The sequence below is a fragment of the Oenanthe melanoleuca genome, chromosome 1A (assembly GCF_029582105.1).
Source record: "Oenanthe melanoleuca isolate GR-GAL-2019-014 chromosome 1A, OMel1.0, whole genome shotgun sequence".
NCBI lineage: Eukaryota > Metazoa > Chordata > Aves > Passeriformes > Muscicapidae > Oenanthe > Oenanthe melanoleuca.
This window is the reverse complement of record NC_079334.1, coordinates 8,288,939-8,300,191: the sequence shown is the minus strand read 5'-3', so window position 1 is coordinate 8,300,191 and position 11,253 is coordinate 8,288,939. Positions and strand designations below refer to the sequence as shown.

The 11,253-nt window shown below is 51.2% G+C and overlaps 2 protein-coding genes across 2 annotated transcripts; both read right to left on the bottom strand.

The window, feature by feature from the left end:
• Positions 1-1,657, bottom strand: LOC130264306 (inositol 1,4,5-trisphosphate receptor-interacting protein-like 1). The gene is given in 2 exon segments (XM_056512378.1): positions 1-1,335; positions 1,337-1,657. Coding segments are annotated over 2 exon segments (1,656 nt in total).
• A 4,027-nt stretch (positions 1,658-5,684) lies between these two features.
• Positions 5,685-9,379, bottom strand: LOC130248275 (inositol 1,4,5-trisphosphate receptor-interacting protein-like 1). The gene is made up of 2 exons (XM_056481912.1): positions 9,368-9,379; positions 5,685-9,067 (listed from the first exon to the last, which is right to left on the bottom strand). Exon 2 carries the CDS (start codon positions 9,062-9,064, stop codon positions 7,409-7,411), a length of 1,656 nt encoding a protein of 551 aa, XP_056337887.1. The 5' UTR covers positions 9,065-9,067; positions 9,368-9,379; the 3' UTR covers positions 5,685-7,408.
• Positions 9,380-11,253: the final 1,874 nt, after the last annotated feature.

Sequence of the window (11,253 nt, the reverse complement as noted above, 5' to 3'; positions counted from 1 at the left end):
TCACTCTTCATTGTCAATGATCCGTTTGAGCCACCAGTGCAGATCCATGTACTGACTCATGGCCTGGGAGTGGGCAATGGGATCCATCTCCAGGTCATAGAAGAGATTCCATGACTCGGCCATTAGAACATCTGGGGGCAAACTGATCCCCTCAGGAAGCCTCCGGTTGCCCACAATGAAGTGGTTGAGGCGTCTCATTTGCACACATGTGCGAAGGCTCTCGCTGATGTCCAGCACTCGCCTCACAAAATGTCTCCTGCGCCACTGTGACACGGGTACCACGCTCAGGAGGTGCATGACAATAGTCTTGATGGTGTAGGTGGAAAAGCCCAAGCCCAGCTGCAGACGGGTGAAGAACTGCAGGCATTTGAGGTGCAAGCTGTCATAGGGGGCCCGCCTGGCGATGTACTTGAAGAACTTCATCTCTGCCACGGCGTAGCTCTCCGGCCACACTGTGCTTGAGGTATAGGCTTCTCGAGGCTCGCTGCTCACAAACACGTCCGAGTCGCCTTGTCTCACCCCAAAGAGCATCTCGATGCGGAAGCTTTCCCTGCCGTTGGTCACCTGGAATTGGCAGGAGCGTCTGCAGGGCAGCAGCACTAAATGCCAACTGTGGGACTGAAGCAAAGCCGGCCAGACTGCTCTCACCAGCTGGTAGAACCAGCGGGCAGTTTTGTGCACGTCCAGGTAGGAGTCGGTGCACAGCGTGTCAACGAGGCTGGGATCCTGCTTCGTCCTCAGCTCCTCCTCGGGCTGGTGCAGGAAGCACAGCATGTCCTTACCCCGCTGCGCCCTGCCGCAGGTGCACTCCTGCTGCACACGCACGCGGAAGTTCCTGACGCGCCTCTGCCCTGCAGTGTCCAGCTCCAGGTGGAAGCTGTGCCCTCGGGGAGGAGTCATGGGTACCAGCACCTGGTACACAACATCCTCCTCACGGGGACTCCAACCTTCAAAGGCACTGCCCACCCCAATGGCTTCTTGCAGGACTGGGTAGAAGGAGTCGGACAAGACGCGCCGAAAGTAACTTGCAAAATTGTCCATGAGGTCAGTCGTCCACTGGCATCCTCCCAGCAGGTACTGCACTGGCCACTGGATGCGCTCCATTAACAGCCTTTCAATTCTATCTGCAAGAACACGCTCGTCGACCTCATTTGCAACGTGGACTTGGGCTTGTGCAGCAACTTCCATCGCATTGCCATAATCATTGTTTTCCTCCCCATTCACATCATTGTCTCCATCTTCTTCTCCTCCTTCATTTCCCACTTCCACTTCTCCATTTCCAGCAGCTTCTTCGATTCCCTCCACATATCTGCCCTCCTCTTCATTTGCACCATCGATTTTCTTCCTCATGCTCCTCTCTCCTCAGGCTCCTTTTCCTCCACATGTACCACAAGGCCAAGAGAAGCAGCAGGAGCCCAGCAACAGCCCAGTGCTGCCAGAGCCACAAGGCAGAGCAGAGCAGGTCTCCCCAGTCCCACACACCCTGCTTCAGGGCCAGCTGCTCCACCTCCCGCTCCAGACGAATCTTCTCCTCTTCCTGGAGCTTGGCCCACGCCTCCATTCGCAGACGGGTCACCTCGTCCAATCCATCACCCACAGGCTGTGGGTACTGGAGTACACTTTGCAAGAGCAAGAACCACAAGACCCAGGTATCCATGGTCTGCAGGAGGATGGACAGAAGGCCATGAGTGGCGCTGGGAGGGAGGCAGCTGCCACTGGGGACAGCAGGGATGCCAGTCCCAGGGCTCTGGGGCAGGAAGGACAGGGCCCCAGGCAGCTGGCAAGCAGCGAGGCCTGTCCCACTGCCCCAGCAGCAGCAGCAGCAGCAGCAGCACGGTGCCCTGCCCAAGGCTCTCCCCCCATCAGGGGCTGTCCCTGCATGCAGGGGGAGAACCCAGCCCTGGGTGCAGCGTTTCTGTCCCAGCCCTTGTCCCCAGCCCGCCCTCCCCACCACGTGTGCACTCACCGCCTGCCCAAGCAATACAGGGCCAGCGTTACCTGCTGGGGCCTTTTATAGCTGCCCCCACTGTGACATGTCCCCCATGATGTCACACATGTGTCACAGAACACCAGAGCCAGGCCAGCCCCGCCCTTTGTCCCCAGCCCAGCTCAGGCAGGAAGATTGGCCCGGGTGTACTGGTTTAGGCACCATTTCAGTGAATCTTCTTCAGAGAATTCTCTTGCTATTTCTCTGGTCTTTCTTATCAGCTGCCCCACATTGGCAATCTCATCAATATCCATGTTTGGGACACCTTTGAGGATCACTGAGTGTAAGCCTTGACTCCATGCTAAGCTACAGTTAAACCTCTGAGTCGATGAGGTTGGAAAAGACCCTGAAGATCACACAGTCCAAGCACAAACTTAACACTGCCTACTCCACCAATCAGCCGGGTCCCACAATGCCACATCCGCATGACTTTGAAATCTCTCTGAGGCTGCTGACTCAACCATTTCACTGGGCATTGTGTTATCAGGTTTGATATGCTGTTTCCACGAAGAATATTTCCTAGAGAACCTTTCTATTGTTGCTGTGGTGCCACTTGAGGTAATTTCTTCTGCTCATAGTTTTGGTTTCCTGGGAGAATATAATGACCCTGACCTGCCTGCAACCTCCCTCCAAAAAGCTCTAGAGTACTATAAGGTTGCCCCGGAGTTGCTTTTTCTCGGTGCTAAACACCTCCACCTCCCTCAGCCCTTGTTCATCAGACTTGTGCACCAGACCATTCCCCAGCTCCATTTCCCTTCTGTGCACACACTCAACCACCTCTGTGCCTTTCTTGTTTTCAAGGGACCAAAAGTGAAAGCAGGATTTGAGGTACAGCCTCACTGCTGCCCTGTGGGGAAGGACAATCCCTGCTCAGCTGCTGCTGGCCTCACTGCTTCTGACAGAAGCTGGGATGCCTTTGGCTTCTTGCCAGTTTCCAGCCCCTCTTCCCCCAGCCTGTTCACTGCATGGGGTGGGAGAGACAAAAGCACAGGACCCAGCATTTTGCCTTCTTCTAACTCATACAGGTGGACTTGACCCATCCATGACACCTGGCCAGATCCCTGAGTAGAGCCTTCCTATCCTCAGGCAGATCAACACTCCTGCCCTACTCATATTCATTTACATTTTGATCCATTTGCTGATTTTCTCTAAAAAACCCTTCCCATGTGCCAGGATGTCAGTGAGGATTTTGTTAACATGAAGGCCACACTGAAGATGGGATCTGTGCACCCAAGAAAGACCCACTTGTTCTGGGGCCTTCCATGGCACTGGCAGCACAAGTGAGAGCCCTTCCTTGGCCTTGGTCTTCAACAAGGTCCCAGTTTGGGCAAGCCCTGAATTCAGAATGAGGTCAAATACAGACTAAGACATATGGCAAGAGGGCTGCTAGGTCAATATGGGCTGGGCTGCTGCTGATCTGCTTGGATTTTTAATAGATTTGACAGGCATTTTCCAAGAGGGAATCATTCATTCCACGCTGCACTATCTCCTTCCGTGCTTTGTGTATACCCACAGTTGCCATGCAACTTCCATCAAGAAAAATTGTAACAGCAACAAGGTCTATCTCTAGGGCCATCCATGAAGTGCTGGGCACTCCCCTCCTCTGTGTGCATGGTCAGCATGGGGCAAAGAAAGTCACCTGAATATACAATTCCCTCTCAAAATGCCTGCTTTGTTGGAAGATGTCTTTGCCCATTTTAATCAAATACAGTTTGGCAGAAGGAAGGAAGGTCAGCTCTGACATAGTTTTGATCTCCTGGCAAAGAGATCAGGAAATACAGACAGACATCCCTGTGTTAAGTGCACTGGAATTATTCCTGCAGGACAGGAATTGGCCCAGAAAAAGTAAAGACAACCTTACCCTGCTTGGGAAACACCCAGCTAACATGGCTGAATAATTTTATAACTACATCGTGGCTTCTCCCCTCCAGAAAGTCTCAACTAATGTACAAGGCTGCCTGTGAGGTATCCATGGAATCACAGCAACAAAGCTTTGGGGAAAGGGGCTGGTTGAGGAAGACAATCTAGGCTTGCTAAATGAACTGGGCATGGCCCCAGTAAAGATTAAAATGTATGTAAAAGAAATTTTGAAGAAAAATGGTGAACTTTAAAGTAGGAATACCGCTGGAGGAAATTAAATGGAACCAAGCAGGGGAATATGTTGATAAAGAATCAAATAAAAACACAGCACTGCTGCACATTGACCCATGGAATGGCTCTGCCACCTGTGCTGCAAACCTCTAGCGCAGAGCAACTCAACAGGCTGTGTCAGGAAACAATTCTTCATCGTATAGTATAAGATATATAAATAAATGTATGGAGAATGTATGCAGTGTAATTTTATTCTGTGGTGAAATCTTCTAGGCAGGGCCTGTTCAGATGTGGCAAGCCCAGGAATAAGCTCAGTAATTTGAGGGCAGATGTTCTCATTGGGGCAGTTTAGAAACTCTCTGTTACTTGGATAAATTGTATCCGATGTCCCATGGCCTCTCCCTTAATTCAAGTAACATTTCAGGACTCCACTCTGTCTGTGTCAGCCATACACCTCTGGTGTCGAGAAGGTTTCTCCACACAGGGAGATGCCCCAATGCCTCAGGGCCACTCCCAGGCTGCTCCCTGGTCTCTAAGGCATCAAGGAGCCCGTGGCCTGGCTGCTGCACGGATCTCCCCGGCTCTCTCTCTGCCGGCCGCTCTGCAGAGCTCCCAGCTCCAGCTGGCAGGGCCTCAGCGCCCGCCCTGTGCCCTCCTGCCCCGGGGCCACAGCAGGCCCTGCTTGCTGCCCTCATGGTGGCCCTGCTGGCCCCGGGGCTCTGCAAGGGCTCCTGCGGGGGCACCTTCCTGCGGCCTTTCAGTCCCTGGCGGGCCCAGCACAGACCTGCCCAGGGCTGTGCACAAGGGCCTGCAGGGACAGCACCAGCCCAGGGGCTTCCCACGGACACAGGGCGGCCCCAGGCTGCAGATGGGGCAGAAATTCTTGGCTCTGAGGCCGCTCAGGCCCTGGCCCACGCTGCCCACAGCAGCTGAGGCTGCCCCAGCCCCGGCACTGATCCCAGGGGCCGCGTTGCACGGGGCTGGCAGCAACCCGGCCCAGAGCAAGCTGTCCCTGGCCTGGGCAGCAGGGCTGCAACAACATCATTTGTAAGGACCCTTCCAAGCCCGGCCCTTCTGGGATTCTGTGATCACAGGGGCCAGGGCCAGCTGGGCCTCATTGCTGATTAGAACCACTTCAGCACTGGAGCCTGTGGCTGAGTTCAAGGACACTGTGCACAAGCCCAGACTGCTCACAATGGGTGAGAGGAACCAATATCATAGATCTGGCTGAGATCAACACAGTCCTGCACAACGCACATTATTGAATAGTATTGTTTATTGAAACAAGAGAAAAGCAATTTTTTGAAATACATAAATTCACTCCCTATAGAGCATAATTATGTGTCTCAGGAAGACCGAGAAATAATCTATGGCTTTACTTCCACTTTAAAAAAATGCTATATATCTAACAGAATGTTTATATGTTATATAAGTCATAAGTATATCTATTTTATGAAAATCTTTCCTGATATAATTGCACCAAGAGCACTAATATGTGTCAAAGCAGATAGTTACACAATGTAGGTGTTATAAGAGTTTCAACAGAATTCCATATTATTTTTATATACATATACATATGCTCCATATTTGCTTTAGAGTAATTTTTAGCATTATTTATTAAATAGAAATTGTGTATCACTGAAAATATTAATATTAGGATATATTTTCACTTATGGAACTTTATTCATACATATGGTCAAGTAGAGCGCTCTAGTATATCATATGCATGCATGAGACATTGACATATTTATATATACATGAAAAAAAAATCGAGATTCTTGTCTATACAAAATTTCAGGTCAGCCCCAACACATTTGGTACAATGCTGACCTACATATTTGCCTTCCAGGGAAGAGGAGAAACATGGTTCCTGGACTGATCCTGGCCATTGCCCAGAGACCGTAGACTCTCCCACATCAGAAATAGTCAAGAACCATCTGAACAAAATCTGTGAGGTTTTAGACCTCCGGTGCTCTAAGGCACCAACTCCGGAGCCCTTAGGCTCTTACTCCCAGCTTTTGGCTCCTACTTTGTCGGGTTATGTTAAATAAGTAATGCAGCTAATAGTTCGAAACTTTTTTATTACAAAGCACATCTTGTTACAAAGCACATCAGTCTCAAAAGGCAATAGCATAAAAGCAATGCCAGAAGCAGTAGCAAAGCAAAAGCAAATGGCTAAAAGCCCTGGCAAAAGAAGCCAGTTAAAAGCCAGTGGCTGAAGAGCACCAACTCTCCCCAATACATATTATTCTATAGGATTTTTCAAAAAGCTAAGATACAAACTCGGACCACCACTCCTTAACTTATTAGGATTGTAGATGTTTAGGATGCTAGGTAACGTATACAACTAATTATACAACCTATCTTGTTCTATCTGAAAAATGTAAGCAATATTCTTATTATACTTCTATACTGTCTAAACAGTGTCTACAATTATGATCCTCGAGCCCCCACTGAAAATATGAATATGAATTTTCACCATCACTAGAACTTCAACTGCTACTGTGGAATCTAAAACTTTAACTTACTAAAAACACTACAACTTACCCTAAAACTTACTAACTTACTTCTATTTAAACATCTACTTTATGTGTGAGTGGCTTAATATATTTCAATGCATCTAAAGGCTTTAATTCAATCCCTGCACTCTGATTTCTCTCTGAAGCATTCAGAGAAACCTCTGGCTCACTGACTCAAACAAAAATCCTTTGCAATGCTCAGCAGAAAGACAAAGAAGGAGCAGCTGTGGTCAAGATTATCCCACAAGTAGTGCTTCCAAACATTTCCTCCTCTGGGATTCTGAGATCTCCGTCTTCCCACCAGGTGAAGCTCCATGAGGAAAAATAAACTCTAAGAAAGAGGTGTGGGCAGTCACAGTCCTGGTGGTAACGGGACTCTCTCTCACAAGTGCCCTGGCCACAGCCTCTTCAGCTCCATCAGCTGTGACTCCCTGAGTGTGTTTTGCTCCAAAGGAAAGGTGTGGCAGCAGTTGCCACTGCCAATAGAGCAGTGCCTACTCCATGTCCTGCATGCTCAGGTCTGGGACAGCTTCTTCCCAGGATGTAGATTCTCCACACAGAGCCCAGAGAGCAAAAAAAACGAATCAGAGCATTTCAAATCTCTTGTGCGCTCCTCGATCTTTGCAGCCAACGTGGTCACATCTGGATGCAGTGCTGAGGAGACTGTGGACAAGACCCTGCTGCTGCTGGCACAGTGCTGCTTCCCTCTCTGTATCCCACATTCTGGCCTCTTCTGCCATAGCCTGGAAGGTTGTTCTCTGCTGCATGGGGCGGGCCCCAATAAGCATAACTCTGTGCAGGAGAGCCTCTTTCACTCTTCATTGTCAATGATCCGTTTGAGCCACCAGTGCAGATCCATGTACTGACTCATGGCCTGGGAGTGGGCAATGGGATCCATCTCCAGGTCATAGAAGAGATTCCATGACTCGGCCATTAGAACATCTGGGGGCAAACTGATCCCCTCAGGAAGCCTCCGGTTGCCCACAATGAAGTGGTTGAGGCGTCTCATTTGCACACATGTGCGAAGGCTCTCGCTGATGTCCAGCACTCGCCTCACAAAATGTCTCCTGCGCCACTGTGACACGGGTACCACGCTCAGGAGGTGCATGACAATAGTCTTGATGGTGTAGGTGGAAAAGCCCAAGCCCAGCTGCAGACGGGTGAAGAACTGCAGGCATTTGAGGTGCAAGCTGTCATAGGGGGCCCGCCTGGCGATGTACTTGAAGAACTTCATCTCTGCCACGGCGTAGCTCTCCGGCCACACTGTGCTTGAGGTATAGGCTTCTCGAGGCTCGCTGCTCACAAACACATCCGAGTCGCCCTGTCTCACCCCAAAGAGCATCTCGATGCGGAAGCTTTCCCTGCCGTTGGTCACCTGGAATTGGCAGGAGCGTCTGCAGGGCAGCAGCACTAAATGCCAACTGTGGGACTGAAGCAAAGCCGGCCAGACTGCTCTCACCAGCTGGTAGAACCAGCGGGCAGTTTTGTGCACGTCCAGGTAGGAGTCGGTGCACAGCGTGTCAACGAGGCTGGGATCCTGCTTCGTCCTCAGCTCCTCCTCGGGCTGGTGCAGGAAGCACAGCATGTCCTTACCCCGCTGCGCCCTGCCGCAGGTGCACTCCTGCTGCACACGCACGCGGAAGTTCCTGACGCGCCTCTGCCCTGCAGTGTCCAGCTCCAGGTGGAAGCTGTGCCCTCGGGGAGGAGTCATGGGTACCAGCACCTGGTACACAACATCCTCCTCACGGGGACTCCAACCTTCAAAGGCACTGCCCACCCCAATGGCTTCTTGCAGGACTGGGTAGAAGGTGTCGGACAAGACGCGCCGAAAGTAACTTGCAAAATTGTCCATGAGGTCAGTCGTCCACTGGCATCCTCCCAGCAGGTCCTGCACTGGCCACTGGATGCGCTCCATTAACAGCCTTTCAATTCTATCTGCAAGAACACGCTCGTCGACCTCATTTGCAACGTGGACTTGGGCTTGTGCAGCAACTTCCATCGCATTGCCATAATCATTGTTTTCCTCCCCATTCACATCATTGTCTCCATCTTCTTCTCCTCCTTCATTTCCCACTTCCACTTCTCCATTTCCAGCAGCTTCTTCGATTCCCTCCACATATCTGCCCTCCTCTTCATTTGCACCATCGATTTCTTCCTCATGCTCCTCTCTCCTCAGGCTCCTTTTCCTCCACATGTACCACAAGGCCAAGAGAAGCAGCAGGAGCCCAGCAACAGCCCAGTGCTGCCAGAGCCACAAGGCAGAGCAGAGCAGGTCTCCCCAGTCCCACACACCCTGCTTCAGGGCCAGCTGCTCCACCTCCCGCTCCAGACGAATCTTCTCCTCTTCCTGGAGCTTGGCCCACGCCTCCATTCGCAGACGGGTCACCTCGTCCAATCCATCACCCACAGGCTGTGGGTACTGGAGTACACTTTGCAAGAGCAAGAACCACAAGACCCAGGTATCCATGGTCTGCAGGAGGATGGACAGAAGGCCATGAGTGGCGCTGGGAGGGAGGCAGCTGCCACTGGGGACAGCAGGGATGCCAGTCCCAGGGCTCTGGGGCAGGAAGGACAGGGCCCCAGGCAGCTGGCAAGCAGCGAGGCCTGTCCCACTGCCCCAGCAGCAGCAGCAGCAGCACGGTGCCCTGCGCAAGGCTCTCCCCCCATCAGGGGCTGTCCCTGCATGCAGGGGGAGAACCCAGCCCTGGGTGCAGCGTTTCTGTCCCAGCCCTTGTCCCCAGCCCGCCCTCCCCACCACGTGTGCACTCACCGCCTGCCCAAGCAATACAGGGCCAGCGTTACCTGCTGGGGCCTTTTATAGCTGCCCCCACTGTGACATGTCCCCCATGATGTCACACATGTGTCACAGAACCCCGGAGCCAGGCCAGCCCCGCCCTTTGTCCCCAGCCCAGCTCAGGCAGGAAGATTGGCCCGGGTGTACTGGTTTAGGCACCATTTCAGTGAATCTTCTTCAGAGAATTTCTCTTGCTATTTCTCTGGTCTTTCTTATCAGCTGCCCCACATTGGCAATCTCATCAATATCCATGTTTGGGACACCTTTGAGGATCACTGAGTGTAAGCCTTGACTCCATGCTAAGCTACAGTTAAACCTCTGAGTTGATGAGGTTGGAAAAGACCCTGAAGATCACACAGTCCAAGCACAAACTTAACACTGCCTACTCCACCAATCAGCCGGGTCCCACAATGCCACATCCACATGACTTTGAAATCTCTCTGAGGCTGCTGACTCAGCCATTTCACTGGGCATTGTGTTATCAGGTTTGATATGCTGTTTCCACGAAGAATATTTCCTAGAGATCCCTTCTATTGCTCCTGTGGTGCAAATTGAGGTAATATCTTCTGCTCATATTTTTGGTTTCCTGGGAGAATATAATGACCCTGACCTGCCTGCAACCTCCCTCCAAAAAGCTCTAGAGTACTATAAGGTTGCTCCGGAGTTGCTTTTTCTCGGTGCTAAACACCTCCACCTCTCTCAGCCCTTGTTCATCAGACTTGTGCTCCACACCATTCCCCAGCTCCATTTCCCTTCTGTGCACACACTCAACAACCTCTGTGCCTTTCTTGTTTTCAAGGGACCAAAAGTGAAAGCAGGATTTGAGGTACAGCCTCACTGCTGCCCTGTGGGGAAGGACAATCCCTGCTCAGCTGCTGCTGGCCTCACTGCTTCTGACAGAAGCTGGGATGCCTTTGGCTTCTTGCCAGTTTCCAGCCCCTCTTCCCCCAGCCTGTTCACTGCATGGGGTGGGAGAGACAAAAGCACAGGACCCAGCATTTTGCCTTCTTCTATCTCATACAGGTGGACTCGACCCATCCATGACACCTGGCCAGATCCCTGAGTAGAGCCTTCCTATCCTCAGGCAGATCAACACTCCTGCCCTACTCATATTCATTTACATTTTGATCCATTTGCTGATTTTCTCTAAAAAACCCTTCCCATGTGCCAGGATGTCAGTGAGGATTTTGTTAACATGAAGGCCACACTGAAGATGGGATCTGTGCACCCAAGAAAGGCCCGCTTGTTCTGGGGCCTTCCATGGCACTGGCAGCACAAGTGAGAGCCCTTCCTCGGCCTTGGTCTTCAACAAGGTCCCAGTTTGGGCAAACTCCGAATTCAGTATGAGGTCAAATACAGACTAAGACATATGGCAAGAGGGCTGCTAGGTCAATATGGGCTGGGCTGCTGCTGATCTGCTTGGTTTTTTAATAGATTTAACTGGCATTTTCCGAGAGGGAATCTTTCATTCCACGCTGCACTATCTCCTTCAGTGCTTTGTATACCCACACTTGCCATGCAACTTCCATCACGAAAAAATTGTAACACAACAAGGTCTATCTCTAGGGCCATCCATGAAGTGCTGGGCACTCCCCTCCTCTGTGTGCATGGTCAGCATGGGGCAAAGAAAGTCACCTGAATATACAATTCCCTCTCAAAATGCCTGCTTTGTTGGAAGATGTCTTTGCCCATTTTAATCAAATACAGTTTGGCAGAAGGAAGGAAGGTCAGCTCTGCCATAGTTTTGATCTCCTGGCAAAGAGATCAGGAAATACAGACAGACATCCCTGTTGTAAGTGCACTGGAATTATTCCTGCAGGACAGGAATTGACACAGAAAAAGTAAAGACAACCTCACCCTGC